The sequence below is a fragment of the Oreochromis niloticus genome, linkage group LG2, assembly GCF_001858045.2.
Source record: "Oreochromis niloticus isolate F11D_XX linkage group LG2, O_niloticus_UMD_NMBU, whole genome shotgun sequence".
In the NCBI taxonomy this organism is placed as follows: domain Eukaryota; kingdom Metazoa; phylum Chordata; class Actinopteri; order Cichliformes; family Cichlidae; genus Oreochromis; species Oreochromis niloticus.
Genome location: NC_031966.2, coordinates 6,291,795 through 6,318,584, shown reverse-complemented (window position 1 = coordinate 6,318,584; position 26,790 = coordinate 6,291,795). Strand labels below are relative to the sequence as shown.

Genomic DNA, 26,790 nt, shown 5'->3' with positions numbered 1-26,790 from the left:
ATCTGCACGTATTTAGTGGTCATGCAAGCTGATGAGCTCATAACACATGCACGTGCTAACGTAAAGAAAACAAGTGATGAAAAACATCATTCACGTCGGCGTCACCTGTCAGGCCAGCAGCAGAGATAACACAGCAATGACACAGCTCGGCGCCTCCTGACGGTCACAGCAGGGCTGCGTGATTCTCTCCTCCTCGTTTTTCTTGTCATCTGTTCCCACGTCATCAGGCTCACCTTTAAATAACAAGACAGAGGTTCTGTTAGCTGAATGAAAGGATTAGTTAGTTGCAGTCACAGAGGAGGAGAAGTTGGACGGGACGACTTCAAAGCACGGTGTTATTCATTTTCAGTCTTTTTTTAATCTATTATCAAGTTTTGACCTTAAATAATAATGTTAGAGTCAAACCAACCCAGAATAACTAAATGACTCATTGAAGTTATTACATTAAAGAGATAAAAAAGCACGATAATGATACTGAAGCTTAAGAGGCTAAAAATCCAAGTCCAATCTAATGCTGCGTTAAAAAGAAGGTGAGAACAATCGCGCTGTTGTGAGGAAGATGCACAAAATCCCGAGCTTCGCTGTGCGGACGCAGCTGCTGAAAGCTCCAGAGGCTGGATGTGAAGAGTCCTTCAGCCAAGGATCCACATTCAGACCTTCGCACAGAGCTCAGCTCTCCGTGACCTTTGATCCGCTCGCGACTGAACTTGTCGGTGTGTCGTGGGGATGTTTTGTGTGACCCCTGACCTCCACAGAGGTAGGCAGAGTTATTCCTCTCCCGCTTTTCATCCTTCCTTTTTCTCCATGTCCAGGTAACTGCCACAGATGAGGACGGCCCGGTCAATAACCTGCTGCGCTACTCGATTGTGAGCGGCGACCTTCTGCAGCAGTTCTCCATTGACGCTCGCAGCGGTGACATCACTGTCCGCACTGCGCTGGACAGAGAGGAGGTGAGCGTGCTCAGGAGCAATGTGAGCTGCGTTGCACTAAAGAAGCAGCAGGTCACGTGAAAACTCTCCCTCTCCTCATCTGCAGATCCCTCACTACTCCCTGACGGTGCAGGCAGCTGACGAAGGCAGCCCGCCTCTGTCCTCGGCCGTCCTCGTCGCCGTCACCGTCACTGACGTCAACGACAACCCGCCCGTCTTCTCTCAGGTCAACCACAGTCTGCTGCTGCAGGTAAAACAACCCGAGCGTCACCCACGCAGGCTGGAAGCCTTTATTCATTTAAATTATTAATGTTATTATTATGCTGACAGATATTCCCCAGATTCCATAACTCGTGTTCCTGACGCCGTTCGAGTAACGACCAAACTGTAGTTGACCTAGAAAAAAAGCTTTAAAATGAGCTGCAATGAGCCCAACACACCACATTTGAGGGCTGATGAGAGATTCTCACCATGTTCTGTAAATATTCAGACTTTATATCCTCAGGTCAAAGGTTTCCTTCTTAATTTGTGATTTTAATCTTGGAGAATTTCTCTGCTTTTTTTATCACTTATGTGTAACTTTCTAAGAAAAACATCCCCATTTTTTTTGTACATTTGTTGTTTTTTGATCCAAGCTCAGTGGTCCATATATTCCCCCACCTCATGCTCAGGTTTCTAGTCGCTCTGTCATCCTGCAGATATGTAATGTGGGCTTTAGGATTGTTTCTGTCCTAATGAATCCTGGATCATAAATGGATTTGATCACTGAGCACATCACAGGTAAGGCGGGGAGATTAGGTTTGTGCCTCTGCAGCTTTAAAAAGACACAATCATGACTGCACCACACGCCTGCGTCAGGAAAAAGAGAGTGATGTTGAGGGGAAGAAATACGTGTGTACCCAGAACCGGCCAGAATGAATCACCTGTCATTAATAAGCTCGGCTGTCCTCAGGGAGGACGCCACAGTTACAGTCCTGTGTGACTTTTGACACCTGTGGATAAACACAGACAGAGACGAGCGCGTTAAGGTGTCCCGTAAAGCAGCTGCTCGGCCTAACAAGGTGATAATGGAGACAGATGACCCAACAGCTGCAGGTAATTAAAGAGAGCTCACTACAGGTGACCGTTTATCCACCTGTTAGCACTCTCTGTGACAGGTGGATATATGCTGCTCCGTCATCAGAGCGGTTTCTCAGCTTTCAGGGATCAAAGCGGCAGAAACACATCAGCGTTTCGCTCTCACCTCTCACCTGAAACTTCTAATTACATTTCAAAGTCAAAGCTTTCGCTCCAGTGTGTATTTTTTGGATGCTTCATTGGGATGTGGATGCCCGCATGCCTGCATGCGTTGACATGAATTCATGCTGCTGGCAGTCCCGTCGCACCGCCTCACTGACAGTTACTGTTTCCCCCGCCAGCTCGCAAACTCCCATCGAGTCGCTGATCCAGGACCGAAACGCTGCCAAACCCAGTGTGAAGACAAATCTAGACTCTGGGTTATTGTCCCATCTGCCGACAGCTCTGCAGCCAGCTCTGCCTGATGGAGAAACTCTGCCCAGCAGATGGATGCTGTCAGTGTTTCTCAGACAAGTGGTGCAGGTCATTCATGGTGTTTGCAGAGTGTCCTCAGAGGCTGCAGCAGCTGCTGATGGACTGTAGCTCCAATACAGCCATCAACCCCAGTGAACATGCTTCACCCCTACATTCAACTGACTTTGATTCATGTAGCACCAAATACACACAGACACACCCACACACGTGTGGATGCAGTGTAGAAAGTTTCCTGGCTCACAGACTTCCATAGAATCTCCATTTTAAACCAGCCCGAGGAGTCGCCCCCTGCAGGACGTGAGAAAGAATGCAGCTTTAACATAATTGCACGTTCCACCTGCACATTGGTCTCGCTATCATGAAGTAGAGATGGCACGAAACCACTTTTTTATGTCCGATACTGATATCATACATTTGGATATCTGCCGATACCGATATGAATCCGATATAGTGCATTTTTTGTAATATCTTGCTGCCTTTGTATAAGTTCATACTCAAGTAAAAAAAAAACAAACACTAAAGCTATTCTGTTATACCTGTATGCAAAAAATGCACTGCACCCAAAATATTTCATAGTTCAGCAATACTGATCAATCTAATAAACTTAAACCTACACATTCCTCACTTCTATACATTTTACATCAGATTAAAACTTTGGGTGTAAGATTCAGATAATTATTTATTAAAAGCTAGACATTTTAAATGAGAATAAGGAAGAAAAGTATGTCTTTGTGCCCCCTTTTCCCTGTTAATGCCCTATCGGCCCCCCTGGCTAAACTTTGCAAGATCCGCCCCTGCACAGTTACCAGCCTTCAGCTACGTAGAAAAGGATCATGGTGTAGAAAGTAATATTAAATAAATTCTAACAACAGCTTATCAAGCTTAAACGTGCTGCTGTTGTTCAGCCGCTGGTTTCCTCTTTCTGGTGCAAAGTGGGCCAAAAACAAACAAGAGAGACGGAGTCGCGACAGAAAGCCGATCAGCTGATCAGTTTCATGATTGAAGTAACAACAGGAGAGGAAGAGAGAATGAGAGGAAGTCACTCCATATATCGGTTGTTAAGCTTAACGTGGGAATGCTTTACAAACATTCAGAGATGAACTTACACAGTTGCTTCACTTCTCTCTGGGATAACTTTCTCGGAGATGAAATGCCGGTTTGGTAGCGAGGCTCCAAATGCTCAACCAGACCGCTGACAGGTCTGGCACCCACAGCGCTCTATCACATGAGGCATACTGCTCCAACGTGCTAAGGTAATGAGCTGAGTTGTGCCATGTCGCTAGTTTTGTGAGGTGCTTTCATGATATTTAATGGATCAGATTACATTTTTTATTTCACTCCGATATCCGATCCAGTAATTTAGGTCCGATACGATACGTAATATCGGATCGGTCCATCTCTATCATGAAGCTGAGCTTCGTCTCTGCTGCGTCCTGTGAGGCGTGCTGTAATTGGAAGTTTGAAAGTCCTCTTCCGGAGGTGTTGCACGTTTTAGCCCATTAACTCTGAGTGGTGTATACTTTACTGCAGCCTCTCCCAAAGTACGCTGCATGTTTTTAGATTGATAAGCTGTTTTTCCAGGAAGCTCTGGTTTCTATTAATTCCCTACAATATGAAAATCAGCATGCAAAGCCTCTTAAATTACTTGAGATAGTAGGTAATCCATCACAGCAAACAGCTGAAGGTCTTCATTATTTTCTGGCACAGTCAGTGGAAACAGGAGGGAGTCACTTTGCAAACAGCTTCCATTCCGGCGCCGAAGCGTCTCTGAGCTTTACGGACATGCCGGCTGTTCTTTAAATGACCAGCAAACATGGATGGAGTGCTAAACAGGAAGAGTGTGATCAGTGTGGCTCTGTGCAGCACACAAAAGACATTTGACATCCATCCATCCATCCGTCCACCCACAACGCCATCCATCCGTCCACCCACAACGCCATCCATTCATCCACCCATCCATCCAGCCATCCATCAATTCATCCATCCATGCTATCCACCCATCCATCCATCCACCATGCCGTCCATCCACCCACCCACCCATCCCTCCATTCATCCATCCAACCACCCATCCCTCCATTCATCCATCCACCCATTCATCCAACCATCCATCCATTCACCCACCCACCCATGCAGTCACTGAGCCTAAACAGGCCAGTGTGAGTGAAGTGGATGTGAGCCGAATGTGTTTGAGTGTAATAAATCTTCACATTTTCCTGCAGACAGAACATTTCTAACTCTCAGATTAAATCCCACAGAATGAGCTGGAGGATGTTGCAGTGTATCTCCCATCATGTGCTTGATGTCATGAAAAAGGCAGAGCAACTATACAGGCAGTGTTGCATGTGAATAATTTAACATGAGGTAGAACATACTAAATCTCTGGTTAATGGGAGCTCTGAGGTCAATGTTGGAGCTCTGTGATGCTAATGAGAACATCCTAAAAATGACGACCTGTTAGTAGAAGCCCAAAACTGAATAAAAATGTGTCCCGCAGGAGGGCGAGGCGGTCGGCAGCAGCATCCTCCAGCTGGTGGTGATGGACAAAGACACCCCGAGGAACGGCCCGCCTTTCTCCTTCCACATTGTCAGCGGGAACGAGGACCGCCGTTTCCATGTGGACCAGGGCGGCCTGCTGTCGCTCTCTGCTCCACTCAGGAAGAAGGTGAAAGCTCACCATCAGCTCAAGATACAGGTGAGAAGCTTCAGGTTGCCCTCCCGATGCAATGCTCAATTTCCCTCCACTTTTCTATTTTCTTCTCTTGTCTTTCTCTCACAAACTCTCACTGCAGGAAAGACATGTTAAAAGGTTTGTCTCGGCTTTGGAGGTGCTGAGCGTCGCTCCCGGCCTCAGCCACTGTGCTGTCCGGAGAGGTGAAGAAAAGTTAGAACAAAGTCGTCTTTATGGTTTTCTGTGGTTCTGAATGTCAAGACTCACCCTGCACACCCAGTAACAATGACTGAATTTAAACACAGGAATTATTTAAGCTGGAAAAATGAAAGTCAGAAGAATGACCCTGCTTCAACTCTTCACTATAATCCATTTACAGAAGGGGTTATTCTGAGGGTTCAGGCTGTTTCAGGTTGCAGCTGATGGTGCATATTCGTGTCCTGCACTGTATGGATTTTGTTGGCTGGAACAAATATATTTTGGGATGCTGAGAGATGATACTTTGCTCCAAAATGCTGCATTTTTCATTTTGTTCTCTGCTCTTAGAGGGAGAAAAAAATAAATAACAGTGGTTGGATATAGTTTGATTGATCACGACAAAGAAACAAAAAGACCAATATGAAATGTGAAATACAATTTTTTTTTTTTGCTTTGATTGCAAATGAGAAAATTTTTTATTTATTAGAGAGCATTAGAGAGGAGGGAGACACGCACCTGCACAACTGTACATGCATAAGGAGAAACATACATGTTACCTGGCCCAGCTTCTACATTTCGTAAGAACATTATTTCGTAAGAACAAATCAAATCATTTAATTTTTTGTCCTTCACCTTTGCCCAGGTGACAGACAGCGGCCACCCTCCCCTGTCCTCCATCTGCGTGGTCAACATCAACGTCACCGAGGAGAGCAAGTATCCTCCCTCTGTGGTGCCACTGGAGGTCTCCATCACCACCTCCGGAGGGCTGTTTGCAAACCGGGTCGTCGGCAGGCTTCATGCCTCAGACCAGGACGTGCAGGACGTCCTGACCTACAGCCTGGTGTCGCAGAGTCCCGATGACAGGAGCTTCTCCATAGACCAGGCTGACGGCAAAATCTGGGCAGACGAACACCTGGAGGAGGGCTCATACGCGCTCAATGTCAGCGTGAGCGACGGGAAGTTCACCGTCTGGACTGGGGTCAAAGTTCACGTGTGGGTGGCCACTCAGCAAGCGCTGGACTCTGGACTGACGCTGCAGCTGGACAGGATGTCGCCGGAGGAGTTCCTGGGCGATTACTGGAGAGGCCTCCAGCGCAGCCTGGGACAAGAGCTGGATCTCCCCCGGCAGGAGCTCCACCTGGCCAGCCTACAGCAGCGGCCCGACCCCCGAGCCCTGGAGGCCCTGCTCATCTGGAGGCCTCAGGGCGGCCCCGTTCGGCCCCTGCCCACCAGCAGGATCGCAGGTAAGCGTGGTGCACGATCACACGTGGTCAGTGAGATCAGTGTTCAGCATGTGTGCCATCTGACATGTTGGACTCTTTGGTGCAGGCATCATATCGAACATCGAGTACTCTCTGAGCCTCAGCATCCTGAGGGTGAGTCACAACGGCTGTCTGGGAAGCGGCTGCCCACCGCGAGGCTGCAGGAACTCTGTGCGGCTGTCGGGAGAGAGGCTGGGCCATTTCACCACCGCCAGAGCTGCTTACATCACCCCGCAGCACACCTGGGAGAGCGCCTGCCCCTGCAACGGTACGTCCACCTGTCTGTCTGTACTCAGAGTGTATGTGCATATGAGCTGACAGGGTACAGCAGCTGTTTCTGACATCTTCTGAAGAGCAGCATGTTTGAATCGAAAAGTTCAGACCTGCAGGTTTGCAGTAGAGGATGAGTCTGCTGCAGTACAGTCATGTGACTGAACATCCACAGAGGGCACAGCGTCCTCCTGGGTTATTCAGCTGTGGTGTAACTGAGCGAACCGGACGTGAGGCCAGTTCAGCTTTTTATTAAGTCCTCTGTCACACATGTAGGACTAGGCTTCTAAGCAAGGTTTCTGTTCGTGGAGACTGGTGGCTTTAAAGTGAACATCGTTGTAGGGTCTCTACCTGGAAGACTATATATATATTGCATGCTTACGTGCTGTGTTATGATGACGAGTATACTGACCTCCTAACCCCTGAACTCACTCCATATTCAAACAGCTGCAGAGAAAATTATCTTTTCATGCTGCAGTGTGTGCAGCTGGAGTTTCGTCCTTTTCTTCCTGAGATCTGAGGATGAGGAGGGTAAATATTCTCACCAGTGTCAGCCTGTCCTGGTGCATCATGTGGTTCAGCCTCCCTGCTTTCTTCTTACCAGTTACACAAACTGAACTGAGGGAGTAAATTCCCAGATGCTAAATTCCCAGATGCTCAGGTATACTATCAGTATTCCCTCAGCACCGCCATTACGCCTGAGCAGCAGGCCACATTGGGATTTGTGCAGGCATTCCTGTACGGATTATGGCTGCAGGGGGTTTTCCTCTGGAACGCTGATCTGCTGGCTCTTCTCATCACCACCATGTCTTACTCTACTTTTTACCCCTCTGCTCTTAAAACCAGTAAAGGCTGAGTTTTGTGCCGGATGTGCCACACTGCAGGTCCAGATCCAACTGCTGCCGCGTGTTTCTCCTGCAGCTCAAAGTTCACAAACTTCAGTTAAGAAAAAAAGTAAAAATCAGAGTTCCTGGGCTCTGATCCACTTTGGTGTTGTTAGTAAACCTCCCCACAGGCGTCATTAAACTTTCATCTTTGAACAACTAAAAAACAAAAGCAGAAGAGAAATTTGCTAGTGACTCTTATTTGCTCTGGGTTGCTGCCGCTGGACTCGTGGTTGGTTGTTGACGTCTGTGCCTGACTCTTTGCTCAGTTTTTTTCCTTTTCCAGTAACAACATCAAATAAATTTTCTGTCAGATCAGAGATCACACATGACAATCAGGTTGCCTCTTCGTTTCATCTGAAGGTGTAAAAACATCAAAAGAGCCCCGCCTTTTAACACAGATAAGGATTATTAAAGATTGGTGGATGCTGAGCTGATTTGGTGAGACAAACATATGATTTCTGATCTCTGAAGCTCGCCGCGGTGGCGCCGTCATGGTTGATACGGTTAAAGTCTGAAAGACAAAAGTTGTAGAAGCCATCCAAAAATAAAAATCAGATGATTTGCACATTTACTCAAGAGAGAATGAACCAGGCAAACGCCTGGCCAGCTCATTCTTCTGTGTGTGACCTCTGCTTGTGTTTCCTCTGTTTATGTCTCAGAGTCAGCGCTGAGGTTCGACAGTAGGTCCTACCTGAGGTACCTTCACCATATGGACGAGGACAACCAGGACTTCAAACTGTCGCTGAGGTTCAAGACGATCCAGAAGCAGGGCGTCATTGTGTCCACCAACAGCAGCATTGGCTGGGGAGCTTTACAGGTACGGATGCATCTGCGGCACTGTCATCAGAGAGCCGGACATCTTTGGTTTTACAGCTGATGTAGTTTTCCTGAGAACACATCTGAGCTCTCACTGTTTCAGAAGTGTGCGATGAATTATGTCTGCCTGATCCTGTTGAACGCTGTTGTAGTGTAGGGTTTTGTGTGAGAGGTTACCCAGAATGCACTTTGTTCCAATTTATTCTGACTCTGAGAGAAGCTCACAGAAATGCTCGAGTGGCTTCGTTAAATACACTAAAGTCATTGCAGCGGATTAGAGGGGTCACATGACCGGATCAAACCAGGACCTGTGTCAAGCGTCTCCTCAGCCAGCGTAGAAGCTTCATGCAGGTCAGCTATTCAGGACCGCATCTGAAATTCAATCAGGCATTTAGGACTCGAGCACGTAGAAGTACCCGTCACGCAGAGATACAAGAAAGGAATGACTGATATGCTCTCGATTTGTCGGGAGAACCAGCATGGTGGTACGGAGTTTTATTTCAAAGCAGTGACTAAAGAAAGCTGAACATCTCCACAACAAACTCCACTCTCACGCTGGCCTGCCTCATCAGCTCACAGAGGTCCGGGACATCGCTGGAATTTCACACCGAAGAAGGCAGCGTCATCTAAAATGTCAGCGACGCCAAAAAAACAGGCGTACTGACCCAGATTCACCGCAGTGAGAAGAACACAGACCAGCGGCTCGGCGGGTATCAGACACTTCACACACACACAGACACAGCGGCTGGCACACAGGAGCAAATCAAATATCGGTATTTACGATGATGTGAGTGGGGATGAAGTGAAGCATCAGGTCATATCTGTGAATATCTGAAGGAAAGGAAGAGAGGAGAAGAGAGGGAAAAATTGGGGGGGGGGCATGAAAATGAGAACAGCAGGTATTGAAGAAGGGGGGTTTTATAGCCTGAGGCCGGAGGGGGCGTGAAGGAGTAGTGGTCCCACTCCTGAAATTCAGATGATATCTCCGTTTCACAAGCTGGAACCACATCCTCTGTAACGATGAGGGATGAGGAAGCGTGAACTGGTGCTGCGGTTTGGGGAAGGCCTCAAAGGGGACTGGCGACGGCTCCCGGGCTGGGCAGATCCCCCAAATAAGGCATCCCCTACAGGAGTGAAGACTGGGAGTTACGGAGGTCTTCGAGATTGTTGCAAATGTATAACTGGTAGGCTTGTGATGACCATCGACCCAGGAGCTTGATTAAGTGGTCGGGGATTTCTTTTCGGGAGGCAGAAGTCGTGGCGCCGATGCGAAAGGAATGGCCAGAGAAAAGATTTGGAGGAATCCCATAAGACGAGGCCACTTGGCAAAAGTGTGAGAGGAAACATGACCTGTTCGGAGCGTGGCCAGATTCGGTGATGAACAGTGGATCTGAAGGTAAGGCGTGCTGAGATTTTCTGAGGTTCGAGGTAATGGGTTAGTGATTCGAAGGGACTTAAAGGTGAGTTTATTTTGAAGTAGTATATAGGCATGGGGCTGATTTCGAAGATGAGGAGGTAAATTCGGAACAGCGTAAGAAGCCGAAGAAGGCGAGCAGGAACATGGCTTCGAGTGTTCGTGCCAGGAAGTAGTCGCTATACTTCAGCCGGAGGGTAGAGATGCTGCGATGTAGAAGACCTGAAGTTAGGGGTAAGCGGTGTAGGGTCGTGGCAGGTGACTGACGCTGGAGACCTTTGATGAGTAATCATATCTAGGATGACGTAATGGTTGGGCATGGCGAACCTGTGAGCAGTTTGGCAAAGAAATTGATGTTGCTGAGGTATGTCTTTATGGTGGGAATTTTGATGCTCAGAAACCGGAAGGCATGAGACATGAAGCTGGAAACTGTTGCGATGTCGAATGACGGGAAGGGCAGGTTGAAGTTATTATGGAACGAACGGAACGTGTTCCAAGTGGTCTAATAGGAGGACAATGTGCTTGCTGCAAGACTATTTATAATCACTTCTTGGGAGATGCTGATGAGTTCTGTGATGCTAGGGTTTAGATCTCGAACGTCGCGGCTGAAAATGGAGGAACGGGGGTCGGAGCTGCCTCTGCGTGGGGGGCCAAGGCTCTGAATGTCTGGAGGGAGAGACGAGACAGGGAGTCAGCAATGGAATTGAAATGGCCTGGAATGTGTTCTGCTCTGATTAGGAACTGGTGGGTGACTGATAGCCACGTGAGCCGCCGCATGAAGGGCATGATGGAAGGGGAATTGCTTCGGCCTTTGTTGATTATGTCGACTGCGCCGACGTTGTCAGACCAAATGAGGATTGATCTTTTTGACTATTCGTGACCCCACAGTGAGGCTGCGATGACTACCGGGTAAATTTCGTAAACGGCTGACGAAGGCAGGAACCGCTCGTGGATATATTGACGGAACTCGGGAGGCCAAGCTGAAGTGAACCACCTTCCGCCGTAATAGCCCCCAAAGCCGGCAGAAGGGGCGGCATCTGTGTAGAGCTGAACGTCGTCGGGGTGGGACATTTGTGCCCGGAGGAGGATTAACTCTGTTCAGTGAATGAGAGCGGGGACGCTGAGATGTTAAGAAGAAACGGAATAATGTAGCCTTGTTATCGGATCAGCGAAAGCGGATGCCTCTCTCTTTCAAAACTCGTTGGAGATGGGCGACGGTCTAGTCGGAGATCTTCGTCGGCAAAGAATCTTTGGGATACCTCACCGGAGCGTGGGAACGGGGGCGCAACCTCGGAGTTGACCGCTGAGATGGGTCGTATTTCTGGGAAGCTCCGCGGGGCTGGAGACATGCCTCAGGGCGATCCGGAGTGGAGCTCTGCCGTGAACTTTACGGGGAGTGGATATTCCTCTAGTAGCAGTTCGAAGGTTGTAGTTTCGCGGGGAAGGGGAGCGACCAGAGCCGCTGTATTGTTGAGGAGTTCCGGGGGATGCAAACGGCGGACCTGACGGCTGCGCAGCGAGGACAGCTGCTGGAAGGCGCGCCAGACGGCCGGCTATAATCGGGCTCTCCGTGGCGGCTCCACTAGGAAGTTTAGGTTGCAGATCCCGGACTGCCTCAGGAAAATCAGGTGGCAAAAGAGTGAGGTCTTGGTCCGATGGGCTGAGCGACAGGGAATCCATGATGATGAGCCGAAGGGTGAGTAGGAATCAAGCTCTTAGAATTTTGCGAGGCGTCTGACGACGAGGGGTGTTCGCATGAAGATGAGAACAGCAGGTATTGGAGAAGGGGGGCTTTTATAGCCTGAGGCCGGAGGGGGCGTGAAGGAGGAGTGGTCCCGCTCCTGAAATTCAGATGATATCTCCACTAAACATTTGACAGTTACAAAGAGATGCCCAGCTCAGGGGAAACTTCCTGTGAATGAAGGAATCAGAAATCCTTGTTCCGCCAAATGCTGCACTTTTCTTTCATTGTGTCTCAGGACAGCAGCAACAGAGACACGCATGTCTTCTTACCTGCTTGACTCTGTAAAAGAGGAAAATGCGAGCACGCTGCTTATTGTGCACGTCTGTGTAGGAACTGTATTTCATCTCGATGTGTGAGTGTGGAGCAGATAACTGGAACCATCGTCCACACGTGGATCTAGTTCACATCCAGATCACAGCAACGCTCACCTTGGGTAACTCTACTCTGTGAAGTAACAATCAGCCCCTATGAGCTGGCGCTTGGTGACAGTGGGGAGGAAAAATGTATGTTTTGACCCTTTGGAGTCATTAGTTTGGAAAATCCTGGAAGCTATGCATGGGTTCCAGAGATGGGCAGTAACGCGTAATCTGATTACTTTTTTCAAGTAACGAGTAATGTAAGGGATTACTATTGCAAAAACGGTAATTAGATTACCGTTACTTTCACGTAGGAACGCTGCGTTACTGCGTTACTAAAACCGTGATTTTTTGCGAGAACGTCTCATGACAGTGACGTAAGCGAGTGCGACGTTCGTGACAACAGCTGTGTGCAGATCATAATATATTGAGTGCGGGACAGAGTGTAGCATGCAGCGTTTAAAGCGTGGAAGTACTGACCTTATTTTGAGTTTGATTCCATAAAAAGTGACAAAAACATTAGTGTCCGTTGTGCGTGGGAAGAAAACTTCTTTTTACAGCGAAAAAACCCCTAAACTTCCAAGCAAGCACCGAGTGAAATTCACAGAGAAACTCGCGGATTCTTCCACTGACCGCTGCAGCACACCTGCACCAGGGTAAACCTCCGCCTACCCCAGTCCTGCTTTACAGGTGAAAATAGAGCAACAGGACCGCTAGTCTTTGATTTTATTTATTTTCTGCTGTGTTTTACTTGCATCTATTTGAAAGAGTGAGTGTAAACACAAAAAAATATTTTATTTTATGTGCTGGAATGTGCAGAAAATAGGTTTAAATGTTAAACAAATTTCTTCCAGTCAGAGAATGTTGCATATAATTAAGTTTTTGCTTGATGCATAAAGTTAAAAGATTAAAACTAATAAAACAAGTTTTAAAAAGAGACTTTTCCATTTGATTACATTTTGTATGATGAATTATGCAGAAAAAGTAGAATTGGGCTGAAAGATCTATCGCTTTATCACCTATTCAGGTTGTAAATCGTGTTTTTAAAAAGTAACTAAGTAACTAAGTAACTAAGTAATTAATTACTTTTGAAAATAAGTAATCAGTAAAGTAACGGGATTACTTTTTGGGGGAAGTAATCAGTAATTAGTAACTGATTACTTTTTTCAAGTAACTTGACCAACACTGATGGGTTCTCTCCGAGTACTCAGGCTTCCTCTCACAGTCCAAAGACATGCAGTTAGTGAGGACAGGATAGGTGCGACTGGTTGTCTGTCTCTGTGACAGACTAGTGACCTGTCCAGGGTGTACCCTAGACCTTTGGTAGCCAGGATTGACTCCCCCCGCATGACCCTGACAAGGATAAGAGGATGGAGTAAGGTGATATTTTGCCCCCCGACCTGCAGAGTTTCACAGGCTGCAAGTTTCTGAACTTAAAAAAGAAAAATCTCTAACATTTATTGCCTCGGTTCATGGAGCAGTACAAGGAAGCTTTATTAAGCTGACAGAAAATAATGAGAATAATCAACAGATAACTCGTGACCCAAACCTGGTTTGATGGATTAGAAATTGAAGACTGAAATCTCTTGATGACGTTTCCCCTCCTGGGCTTTCCTCCTCTATGAATTCTCCAGCTCAATATTCACTCACTCTCATTCTCAGGAAATTTCAAAAGCACCATTCAGCCTTTCTCGGGGTTCTCCTTCCTGGGCTTTGGATCTCGGTCCCTGCTCGCTTCATTATGAGCAGAAATGGCTTCAAAAAGAATTTCTGAGCAGCAAGAGCTCCTTCACCTGGGTTTGGTTCAGAGAAACTTCCTGAACATACGAGGCGCTATTCATACACCTGATTACCCGGGAGGACTGAGCTGATGTGCGTATGAGTGTATTCTTCCACACCTCATCAGTATTCTCTGTCAGCTTTCACACCTGTGGGACAGGAAACGCACGCTCACCTTCAGACCTGTTTGTTGCCGCTAATTTCTTTGTTTCTGCACGCGTGCGCTTGGACTCGGCTCTTTTGAAATGGAAATGTGTGAGCGTGTGGATGAAAAGCTGCCAGGGTGAGAAGTGTAGAACAGGAAGAGGTGATGTGTCACTCCTGTGTGATGAGGATTGTCAGTGAGCGCGCTCCACACACAGTCAGTGTTTCTGCAGTGACACAAAACGCCTGAAATGTCAGTTTAGGCTTTTATCCCGATGAGAGAGCAGGAGGGAATCCTGCTCAGAGTCTCATTCAGCAGTCGTCCCTTTGTTTTATTAAATTCCACCAGTGTGGGTCTGCGGCGGGCGAAGCTCTGGCTTTTCTGTTGCTCACTTTGCTCCACAATCAGAGCGGAGGAGGTGATTGACAGAACTGAAGAAAAGGAGAGCTAAGCTGTCAATTAATTGGTCAGTCTGCGTTCCAACCTGAAAAATGAGCTGGCGGTGCCAGACATGGAATTCCCTGACGGGCAGCTGGGCTCAGCTTTAAAGACAGGAGATAGGCGGCATTTGACCACTCTGGAGCCTCTCAGGGGAGGTGTTTCCTGTCCAGCTGGGAGGAGACTGGGGCACACCAGGAAACTCTGGGGAGATTATATTCCTTTAGGAACAACTGAGAACTGAGAAGGCTGTGATGTAGGGTTAGCAAGCCTACCCCATGAAACCCAAACTGCTACGGAAACATCGAGGAGGCTTGGTTTAGAAGGAGGACCTTCACACTGAAGACTAAGGACTTCTTACAGTGAGGAAGCAGCGGGACTGAAAATCCTTCTTTAAGGAAGATCAACATCAGTGCACGGGAGGAGGAAAGGCAGCCCACAGAAAACATCTGTGGGGTGTCCTGGTGTATGTGCATCTTTGTCCATTTCATGGCAAAGACATGGTCTCTGTTAATAGGGGGAAACTATTAACAGAGACCAGAACAGTTTCTCTGTCATGCTGTAAACGTGCTTATTTTAACACGGCAGTCTGTGGGAGCGACTTGCCGCTGCTTCTTCTGGACGTCCGAAGTACTGCAGCTCTTGCTTGGATGGTCTTCATGTGTTTTGGTGTTTGAGCAAATGCTCACGAACACTGAATGGATGATTATTAATTTTAATGTTTGGAAAGCAGTGCGTCTCCCTCAGGAGGAGTTTGCAGCTTTTTCTCAGTCCTGCTGAATTTTGATCAGGTGCAGGGCAGACAGTGATGAATATGTCCAATACTCTGAGGACCACATGAGTGAAAATGTAATTACATGTCTCCCAGGTTGAGTCACTATTTATCTCCAAAAAGAGTAAACAAAAGTTAATGTGCTTTTATGCTAAATGTGAGAGCATTGCTCCTGATAAACATCGCGTTAGTGACATCAGTGTTTAGCCTCAGCCTGATGCTGAGCAGTCTGAACTGCTGCCTTTCATCCTCCCAAAAATTCTCTCCCAAGTGCTGAGTCATCACCTGAATTCTGCAAACTGTTAAAGACTAGCGTTCCTCAAAAAGACTGGATTTATATCCAGGATGTGAGGATGCACACTGCCTGTCAAGTAGCTCGACTGGACAGGTATGCAGCTTTCTGGCTGTGCAGCTCTTCTCAAAAACCCAGACTCAGTCCTGATGCAAGGAGCCTCTTTGAGTTTCTTACATACCTCTGTTGTCCCCGTCCAAGTGAAGACACACAGGATCACAAGTGTGACCAAAGCTGAAATCTAGCCCCAATTCACTCACTTTAATTAACACAGCACCAAATCATAACACTAGTCATCTCAAGGCACTTTGTATTGTAAGGTAAAGACCCCACAATAATACACAAAACCTCCACATTCAGACCACCCCCTCTCAGCAAGCACTTGGCGACTGTGGGAAGGAAGAACCCCCCCTTAATGATGAAACTGAGCAGTGAATGAAGTAATGCTCATAAGTGTTCGAGATCTCTCTGCATTTGTTTTCCTGCCATATGAGCTAACGGTAGCGCAGGGAAAGGTGCGTGTCCGAGGGTTTTTCCTCTTTTTAAAAAGTTGGAAACTTAAAGTTTTTATTTTAATGTTTGAAGCGCGTCAGATTGCTGAGTTTTCCTTCTTTGGCCTGAGCTCGGCCTTCTCCCTCTCTGTCTCGGTTTGACACCAGCGCTGCAGTTTGCCTGCGTGCAGCCGCAACACACATCACACACTGTGGGCACTCTCCAGTTTACCAGCAGCACTGAAAGGCTGTGATTTATAGAGGGGCGAAGCACTGATGCTGCAGAGCTGAAATCTCTGAGGAGCGGGATTCGACTCGTGCTGCGCTGATGCTGTAAAAGCCCGAGTGCATCAGAGTGCCTCAGCGTGCCTCAGCTCCCTCACACGGCTGCCATAAATCACACCCGGAGTCACAGGAATGCACGTGAAAAAGATTAAAGACAAGCAGCACGATTCAGGCCTCAGCTCCCTCCTTCAGCCCCGTGGGCTGTCATTGATCCATGAGAAGAATCCTGCAGGTCCGGCCCCTCCGATATGAATCAGTGCTGAAGCTTTTTACTGCCACAAGAAAGCAAAGCGAACATGTGGCAGCGACAGAGAGCAGAGCAGCATCACCCAAAGGATGGCCTGAACGCTCCAGAGGGCTGCAAATAAAGACAGGAGCACACCGAAACAGACACAGCAGCTATCAATAATGCATCCCGGCCTCCAGCGACCAGCGAGGCCAAAACATCCATGCTCCTCGGAAGTTGGAGTACGGCGGTGTTACATGTAGAAAACATGACCTGGCTTTGGGAACGCTGAGTGTGCAGAAACTCTGAGAGGCCGCTCAGTGCACAGCATGACACGGTGAAGGACTTTTGACCCCATCTGTCTAAACTTAGAGACATTTTTGGCATTCATTAAAAATGTGAAACATAAGTCACAACACGAGCGTCTAAATGAATGAAGATGAATTTAAAGCAGTGAGTGATGGAACCACTGAAACGAATCTGAAAGGAGCATTAAACGTCAGATCTGCTTCCAAACATAATGTTAAATAATATTCTTTGTTCATTTAACAGTTTCTTCTCCCCAGAAAGAAAGAAAATAATAAGAGTCAAAGACTTACACTTAGAAACGGAGTCAGACGTATTCTTCTCTGGTTTTCGTGCATGTGTCTCACTGACCTTTGTCTTCCTCCCTCAGCTGACCGGCGGAGAGCTGCTCTTCAGGTACAGATGTGGAACCGCCACCCCCGGATCACTGCTGATCGGCTCTCATATGGTGTCGGACGGCCGCTGGCACAGCGTCCTGCTGGAGGTCAACTCCTCCTCGCTGAGGCTGACCCTGGACTGGCAGCATCCGGCGTTCGCCTCCTCGGCTGAGCCGTGCCGGATGCTGCGCTCCCATGGAGCGTTGCTCTTTGGTTCTCCTCCAGAGCTCCACCAACAGCCGCATAATTTCAGCGGCTGCCTCGAGGGCCTGGAGCTCAATGGGGAGCCAATCAGAGCAGGCGACTCGGCGGAGTGGAGGGGGTCAGGGAGCAGGAGGGTGTTTGGGGTGTACCAGTGCTGCAGCGGGGGAGGAGCCTGCGACAGCAGCCCCTGCAAGAACGGAGGTGTCTGTGAGGAGGACGCCACGGGAGGTGAGTCGCCAAAAACGAGATTTTATTGAAAGTAAAAAAATAAAACCAAAGTTTCGAGATTCTGCACAGAACTTCCTGAGACAGACACAAATGTCCACACTTCAGGGCCAACGTCCCAAGTCCAGCTCAGGGCTCTTACAACATTTAACGTCCTCTCAGCCTCCAGTTTACCCCGCCAAAATAAAAGCAGGAAAAATGTGCCAAAACATAAGGAAATACCACACAGTGTGTGTTCTTTTGTTTTTATGAGTACCTGGTAGCACATAACCAAGTACGAGAGCCAGAAAAACTCAGTCCTAGTTTAATTAGAATTTTTGTTATGGTGACTTTTTAAAATTAGATTAAAAAAAACCAATGTGAGCTCAGTAACCAGACACTCAGTAACCAAAGTACAAAAAGGAGAACAAGTGAAGTACCACAGGAGGAGGAGATGGAGATGGACGGGACTGAAGCTGCTTCTGGTTTGAGTGAATCCATGAAGATCCGTGCACAGACGGTGTTAATATTTCGCCGAAAGAGCTTCAATGTTCGCAGCTTTTATTTCAGTCAGAGTTTCTAACAGGGAGCTGATCAGACATCACCAAACGTGTCTGAACATGGGGCTCGCAGAGAGGACGTCCAGTAGTGAGTCATATAGTTTAGTTCAACAATAAAGTGTGTGACAGCTCAGGGTTTGCAGACCTGCGGAGAGAAGCCGTCGCCCTGCAGCAAACTCTCAGCGCTCAGAAACTTAACGAGCTTCTCCAAACTAACTGCTACTGTTTGTGTGTCCATCTCCATCTCCAGCCCGGGAGCGCCATTGCTGTCCCACAACCATTAAAAACGCATTAGTGAGCCAAACCTGGTGACACGTTTCTTCCTCATGCGCTGCCTCAAATAATCACCAAAGCTGCTGAACATCACTGAACTTCCTGAGCCTTCAGATAGCATGTGACCAATTCAGCAGGAACCCACACCCATTGGAGCTGAGGGGCTCCTCAGGAGGTTCAGCTCCATTTGTCCTCCTCTGCTCCTCCTCTGAGGAGGATTCGAACAACCGAAAACAAAAGATAAAAAAATTAAACTTAAAAAAAAAGTTGCTGTTTTTGCCCCTGCAGTCATTTTTATCTAATCACTAGGAGGAAAACACAAAAATTTTGTGCCTGCAGGTGGTGGAAGTAAAGCTTTTAATGAAGAATCAGCCTCAGTACAGCTGCAGGGCAACGTTCAGTTTGCAAGATTTTATGAAACTATTGAAACAAATATGATTTTTTCTGTCCCCATCTCACAGTGTCGTAGCAACAGCCGTCTCAAGGCACTTTGTATTGTAAGGTAAAGACAATAATACAGAGAAAACCCCAACATTCAGGTGACCCCATCTGAGAGACCGGTTGGGTAAAAACAAGTGTATCAACATGTCAATCATAGCATAGCCCCACCCTAAATCCTCGCCTGCTTCCTGTCCTTTACAAATCAGGAAAGTTTCATTTTTATCACTCACAGATTAAGACAAGTACAGAAGTGAGTTTAGATTGTAGATTAGTCGCATGATAACGGAAGAGTTGTGACCTCAGCCTGTGTCCTTGATCCCTGCTTCCTCATCCTGGTGGCTTCCCTCTCTGATTCTGGCTGATGAAACATGATGTTTGCTGCTCGACTCGATTCCACGTGTTATTTTCTGCCAGTTATCCATGAGAGAATAAACCTTGTGCGATTTTTCCCTTTAAACATCAACATGGTGCTGCACTCTCCGGACGGATCTCACTGACCTTTGCTTTGATTATTTCGTGCCTGTAGGGGAGACTCGCTGTGGCTTTGATCAGTCGCTCTTGTCTCAGATGTCTGGGTGTGTTTTATTTACTCTGCAGAGCCGCGCTGCAGGTGTGCGGGACTCTTCCACGGCACCCGGTGCGAGCTGACCGACAACCCATGCGCCTCCCAGCCGTGCACCCACGGCAGGGTGTGCATGCCCATGGATCAAGGTTACCTGTGCAACTGCTCGCTGGACAACCATGACGCAAGGTAGGCACGTCCACACACACACCTCATTCACTGATGCTTTCAACCATCACAGCCACTTTATTAGGTACAGTGGAGCCTGCCTTTGCCGTCAAATCAATGTAAGCACAGAGTTTATCCTTATTCTTCATAATTTCTTCGTCTGGGCCCATCCCTGAGTGATACAGATCCATTCCTGTCGCATCATCCTCTCAACTCGAGGATCTATAGTGTGCAGGTTTCTGATCACCTACTTGACTTTTAAGGACTGACTAAACTAAAAATGTCCTCAAAGACCAAACAAACAGGCAAAAGTGATAACTACTTAACTCAGACAAAGGGTGGAAACCGAAAAGAGAGACCAAGATTCAAGTGCATGAAAGATCCTACAACAATAATCGAGAAGAGGAAAGATAAAATTGTGCATCAGATACTGAGACCATGGCAACAACCTCTTTGAGCATTAAAACGTGATTGGCTGATTAGATATTTGCTTTAGAGAGCTGCTGCTGCACATGTGCCACTGTGCAAAAAGCATACTCCAGTGATAACAAACCAATGTTGTCACACAGCTGGTCACTGAAACTAAACTGAAAACTAAACCTTTGGAATGGTCACTTCAGAGTTGGAGACCAGGTCTGCAACCACTCACAGTCAGCCGCCGTCTTCAGAGTGACCTTGGTGCATCGAGACCTTCATTTTTACCCTCGAGTACAATCAGGTTACACCCAGTCTGCAACCCGCTGAGTCGAGCCCCCGATTGCAGAGCGACGGGGTGCTGACTGACTGCAACATGTTGGCAAATGTCTGCGTTTATAAGTTAGACAATGATTATTTGCAAACCTTCAAATCTGCCAATCTGTCTGAGTGCGACTGCAGTCACACTGCAACTGTGTGGAGACAAGTCGTCCCATACCAGGCCATTGGATCTACTTCTGGGCTATGTTTTTTCTTTTTATAGAGCAGTGAAACGAATAAAAACGAACTAAAATTGACATTTTGAGGGAAAATAAATTAAAACTGAAACTAAAGACATAAAACCCAGTCTGACACACACACACACACACGCTCATCTTCGCTTGGCCACCCCCTCACAGAGTTACGGCCACATTTGCATCTCCTTCCTTTCATTAAAGCTGCTTCGATCCCCGCGGCTCTGAGCCACCGTCCCTCTTCCAGGTGGGTTTGGTTTAATTCGCTGAATGAAAAATGGCTGCTGCCGGATGGTAATTGCAGGCGGCGTACTTTTGCTTTAGGAAAACATGCAGGGATATTTTATCAAGCTGTCACCAGCACACAAGAGGAAATTTTGTCCAAAGTCATTCAGAAACGTTCCTCTGGTCTCCAAACCAAAGTCTTCCTTCAGATAATAACAGGAAACATGTTTTTCTCTGCAAAGCGCTGACGGGATACACTCTGAGTGAAGTACAGCAGGGGACCCGAGCACCGGGGAAATGAACGGAGCTGCGGGCACATTTATGGAAAACACAGTGCCGGCTTTGTGTGTGCGCTGCTGCTCCAGCACTCAGCAATCAGAGCTGTGCCAGCAGGGTCTCAGGGTGGTGTTTCGTGCCCATGCCAGGTGTGAAGGTTGTAGGATCATCAGCCAATTTAACCTCCAACTCTGTGCTCCTCTCCGCTAATGAGCGCTTGTTCAGACAGGTTTCAGGACCAAAGAGGAAACTCTGGAGTTTGGGCAGTCTCATCAGCAGAGAAGCCCAGCTGAGGAGGGACAGGAGCTGCTGTGTGCGGCTATCACAGGAATCTTTTATCATTTTTTCATTTCATTTCCAACATAAATTCATTCTTTTCCTGCTCACAAAAGCACATCCTGCCTTCACCAGGCCTTCTAAAACCGTCAACTTCCCGGCCTTGTTTGGAGACTTGCAGCTGCACACATCTGGAATTGCTGATCACATCTGTGTGTCTATGCTCTCTGCCTCAGAGATAGATGTGCTTTAATCAAACAGGGTCAACTTCTTCTCAAATCTGTGAAAGCTGAGTCTGCAGAGGAGGCACGCTCATGTGACACAGTTCATCTACAGCCCCGAGAACTCTCGTTCCTGAATTATGTTTGGGCAAACTTACATTCAGGTTCATCTCCTTGTACACTTTTGGACCGCTTTAATCATGACTGCTGTCCGAACTGATACTTTGACCGGATTTTCACTTTTGGACGTTTTAGCAGGTGAAGCTAATTTGGATGGTTTCCTCTGAACGGGGCTCCACCTACCACATCCTAGATAACTAAATGTAGGACATGTCGCTAAAGCTAAGTGGCTCTCTTTAAAAGTCACAGGTTGGATTAGCACGGTGTTCATCTGAGAGTTTTCTAACCTGTTTTCCCTTTTTGTGTTGGAGTAGCGTTAAATTAAGTCTGCACGTCATGTGATCATTCTTCATCTTGTGACGTGAAAAAATAATAAGTGCAAAAAATCAGACACCTTTACATTGAAAAAGGAAAAGATGGTAAAAGTGTCTGTTCAGCACACTTTAATCACAGTGTGGGACGTCCCACATAAAGAGGGATCAGCCAGGTCTCTGCCAGGGGCGAAGTACTCTGCACAACCAAGTGAATGCTGACAGACAGAGTTAAAAACTGTGCACGCAGTCACATGAAATTCAGGTCCTTCTGAAACTAAAGCTGATGTTTGCTCTGTGAGCTTTGGGGTGTAAGAGATCAGAATGGGACTGAAAATCAGTCCAGAGGTGCCCAAGGAGATGATACTGAATGTGAGGAGTGCAAAGTTTAAATCAGAGTTTTGGTTCTTTTCACTCACAGTTTGCTGTTTTTTTGGCATATTTTAGTTTTCCATCCTCTGAAAGTGCTTTAATGTGCCTCCCTTTAACCTTTCAGGTGCCAGGACACAGGCTGTTCACCCAACGTGTGTCCTCAAGGGTTCGGCTGTAAAGTCACTATGGGTGCCATCCACTGCGAGCCGCTGCCTCTGGTCAGTCATGACGACAGACACACATGACCGTAATGTTCTTTCTTCTTCAGTGGCAGCAGATCAAACTTTAATCATTTTCCCGTCCTTCAGGTCAATCCATCGTTTGGATACGTGGAGATCATAGAGATTGGTGCCGGTGTGCTCGGATTAGTCTTCTTGGTCGGCGTCTTTGTTTGCATCAGGAAACGACATGTTCAGCAGAAGAAGAAAAAACCCGTCTGCGTCCAGGACTCCAACGGGTAAGAGTTTTTGTTTCTGAAGTTATTCGCCAACGTATTCCATCAGATCTTATAAAATCTCTAACGTCAGCTGCTTCACCTGCAGGTACTTACAGTCCAGTCTAGCCAAGAGCCTCAAAGCAAACTCCCAGGAAGTCAACCCCATTGAGATGAGCTCGCTGGTCGGCCCAACCAATGACCTCGACCACACACCGTTCAGATCGCTACGTCCACGCAGCCAGATCAGTTCGTCAGCGGGCGGGTCTCCAAAGACGCAGGGGCCGGTCGTGTGCAGCGTTGCTCCCAACCTTCCTGTCAGGCCGCCATCGAGCTCTGATAACGACTCCATCAGGAAGAACCACTGGGACCTGGACTATGAGGGTGAGTGTTGGTTTGAATTGGGGGGCTGGGAGACTTTCTGATGAAACCTCGCTGTTTCTGCGTTTTACAGCTGTGAGCCACATTCAGACAGCTAAACACTGACTGCTTTAAAAAAATAGGAAGCAGGGATACGAGATGATCCTGGTATCAGATGGAAGTAAAAGCAGCCACCTGTCCCGCCTGCTGATGTGATCCATGAAAGTTTACCCACAATGCACTTTGGGGAGTTTAACAGTGCTGCACTTTATTCAGACTCAAAGATCCATCGTATGATGCTGCTTAGAGAAAAAAACAGACTTAGCATGAACGTAAAATGTTCGTGACTTGATTAAATATTAAAAGTTATTGTAGATAGAAATTTTGTTGATGTTGTGTGAAACGAGCTGAAGGGAAACGTTCCTCACACGCTTTCTTTCTTTTAGGCTGTTTTTATTTTACTCTCTGTTTTAAACTAAAGACTGGCCGATGATTTTCCACAGCATGACTAAAATATAAAACTCTCTGAGAGTGGCGGGGGTTTGGATTTTAATGGCACTGGCTGAACAAACGTCGGGGTAAAGGCTCCCTGATGGTCACATTCTTCTTCTTCTTGTGTAGAATATCACTGTGGACATCATGCAGCTTTGGTCTGAAGCTGTGTGGGATTTTTTTGATAGAGGACACAAAAAGCATAACATAAATGTACAAGAGAAGGTGTTTGGACAGGCATGCAGATAACACCGGCATCCCTGCTGTGATCGATGCAGGGAAGCATGGAGTCTGTTTTAAAGAAGACTTTGATGTCCTCAGGGAAATAATTAAACTCTGACTCTTTAATAAGACGGTGTTGGAGTTTCAAATAATCCGACTGGAAAATCGTTTGGAGAGATGCCATCTAAGTCACCGCAGCATTTTCAGTCCTGACATAAAAGGTCAGAAGAGACACTGTAGTCTGTCCCAGGGGTTTCTCTGAGCAAACGTCATACATACACATTAAACACGAAGCTGAGTTTCCACCAAGCTGCTGATAAACGAAGTCACAAAGAGCATCCACATAGACCGCCATGTTAAATGCTAGCTGCTGCTAGCAAATACTGAACAGCGGCGACCTGGAGCTCGCAGGCAGCAACATTTGTGAGTTCAAGCAAAATGAAGGACGTTATCTCCTCGTCCAATCAGCTGCTGTCACTGACGACACTGATGAGCTGCAGTTATGGTTCAACTTTAGCAACACAGCATGAGCCCAAAAGTGGTGTTTCCCCTGGAAATAAATTCTATTAACAATCATAAAAAAGAACTTAACCTTAAATTCCTCAACAACAGTTAAGTGTAACTCCTGCATGTTGTCCTGCTTACTGGTTTATATGGAATATAAATAATCATATAAAATAGCTGCTGTGCGGTTCGAGCAGCTCCAGTTTCAGGGTTTTATTTGGATGTTATTGATTAGGAGGTATGTGTTTCTGAGTGATGTTTGACAACACGTCTAAGTGGAAATCACATGAAGATGTGATGTGCCAACTCAACCCCACCATCAGTGTCACACCGACTGATATTCGATGATGTTTAATATGCCCCTGGTCTCAGTTCAGAGAGTCCACGTTGGTTCTGTCCCGTTTGCACACCTGAGTTCAGGTGTGGAGCTGTCGTCGTCCTCTCCTGAACTTTTTCATGAAGCAGTTTGAGTAATTCAGGTTGTGAACAGCTCAAACAGGTGGCCTTTATTCTACCATGAAAAGGATTTTCCTAAGAGCAGTGTAACTCTTTATTTTCCTGCTTTGTCACCGTGAGGATGGCCGATAAGATAACGCTCCTGTGTGAAGCCAGCGTCTGCCTCCACGTTTGTCTCCCTCTCCTGCTGTCGTGCTCCTCTGTCTGTAAGTGATCCATACCACCGAGCTGTGAGTCCTGCGTCTATGGTCATGTTGCTCAGACAGATGAAGAGAGGCAGATCGGGTGTTTGTCATGCCATCGCTCCCCAGGCAGCACCCGGCTGGCAGGTCGTTCGTCTGTTCGACCTTACGAGCAAAGGAAAGGACACATTTCTGTGCGAGCCACTTCATTCGTTGTAAGACTGTTAATAATTGTTAATGGTGATGCCACCCGAGGCTGCCGAGTGACCTCCATATCAAAGTCTTCACGGGATGACAACGTGATTCTAATTTTCATGTATTTCATATTTTCATGAAGCCATACTGCGTTTTGGTCAGTGTTTTCCTGTGAATGAGGAAACAATGCTGCTCTTCACATATTGGTGGAAGAGTTTGGAAACATCAGGTGGAGCAAACACCTGTAGGTCCTGAAGAAGGTTTTGAAAATCCTTGAAGGGCTGATTCTGAGGGGGTCAGGTGGGATTTTCTTTAACTCTTTATCCTTTGAAAACCTACTGGGAGAAACCCTTGAATGTCTTTTGTGAACCGAGTCAGGCCTGGCTTTAGAACAAAAGGACTGGCTGTGTATCCGTGAGCGTGGTCTCTGCCTCACCCTTGGAAAAACCTGGAAACTGTTCTAATGATCATCAAACCACGACTTTATGGGCGTATACTGAGGTGTCAGAGCTCGTCATTAAGGGTGCTGGAGAGGTCATCGAATGTTGTCTTTAAGGGGTAAGAGTCCAGTCTGGTCCTAAAGATGTGGCAGCATATGTTCGCGAGGACTGCTTCAGGTTTAAGCAGCACTAATGTTCGAGTTGATACTTCATTTTAATTCTCCATCAAGATTTTATGCTCGAATGAGGATTAAAGCCACCACTGCTGGTGTGAACACAGCACCGTAATCTTCCAAACATCATGAGCTCGCTGCTGATATTTGATGTTTTCATTTGTTTTCTGTGTTTCTGGATGACGTATTGGATAAAATCTATCAGTGGAAGTTTACAGCCACACTGATCTGTAGTTAAAACATGCACACAGTCGTAGATGGCAGCCCATTCAGCCCTGAGATGGGATTACCGCCTTGCCCTTGGTCAGCCCTTCTTAAACATTTGTGTGATTTGGAAGCCTGACAGAAAGCCTCCAAAGAGGAATTTCATTACTTTTAATGGTCTTTTCAAGGCTGTTTGAATATCAGACTTTACAAAAACAGCTACAGGGAAACTGTTTGTCCCCAGTTCTCGAATCTTTCCAGCTCAGCAGCAGCCAACCCTAAACCAACATGATCCGCCTACTTCAGGCACAAATACCCATGGTGGTGAATTCTAACACCAATTATGATTTTTGCTTTTACACGTCATTTCACTGATTATAAATGAGGCCCAGAGGCTCTGGACTTTCATCACACATGGGTAAAGAAAAACGATGCAACTCCCCAACTGGACTTTAGTCTGAAAACATTTTCAGATAGAAAGCTTCCTCTGATTCTACCTTAGTAGGAAACAGAAAGACAAAGAGGGAGCTTTAAAGTGAACCCTCTGCTACCTGCCGTCTAAATACGACAGTATTTATTAGACAGGCGTTCTGAACAATATTACAGAACTTCAAAGGTAACCATAAAAGTAGAATCAGGGGAGCATCTGCCTTGGAACGTGATAAGGCTCATACAATCAGATTACATTACAGTAATCTAAGCAATCTAATCTTGAGATAAAATAACCTAACAAATTTACATCAGTTCTTTATTAATCTGTCAGTAAGCTTCCTAAAATTCA

The 26,790-nt window shown here is 46.9% G+C and overlaps 1 protein-coding gene across 1 annotated transcript in view; it reads left to right on the top strand.

The window, feature by feature from the left end:
- Positions 1-26,790, top strand: part of fat2 (FAT atypical cadherin 2) — a 101,374-nt gene that overhangs the window by 68,870 nt on the left and 5,714 nt on the right. The window contains exons 18-28 of the mRNA XM_005453217.4: positions 813-950; positions 1,036-1,179; positions 4,975-5,172; positions 5,990-6,590; positions 6,676-6,876; positions 8,425-8,582; positions 17,200-17,638; positions 19,486-19,639; positions 22,473-22,566; positions 22,657-22,805; positions 22,891-23,165. Coding sequence (XP_005453274.1) covers positions 813-950; positions 1,036-1,179; positions 4,975-5,172; positions 5,990-6,590; positions 6,676-6,876; positions 8,425-8,582; positions 17,200-17,638; positions 19,486-19,639; positions 22,473-22,566; positions 22,657-22,805; positions 22,891-23,165 — 2,551 coding nt within the window. The remainder of the gene's footprint in view (positions 1-812; positions 951-1,035; positions 1,180-4,974; positions 5,173-5,989; positions 6,591-6,675; positions 6,877-8,424; positions 8,583-17,199; positions 17,639-19,485; positions 19,640-22,472; positions 22,567-22,656; positions 22,806-22,890; positions 23,166-26,790) is intronic.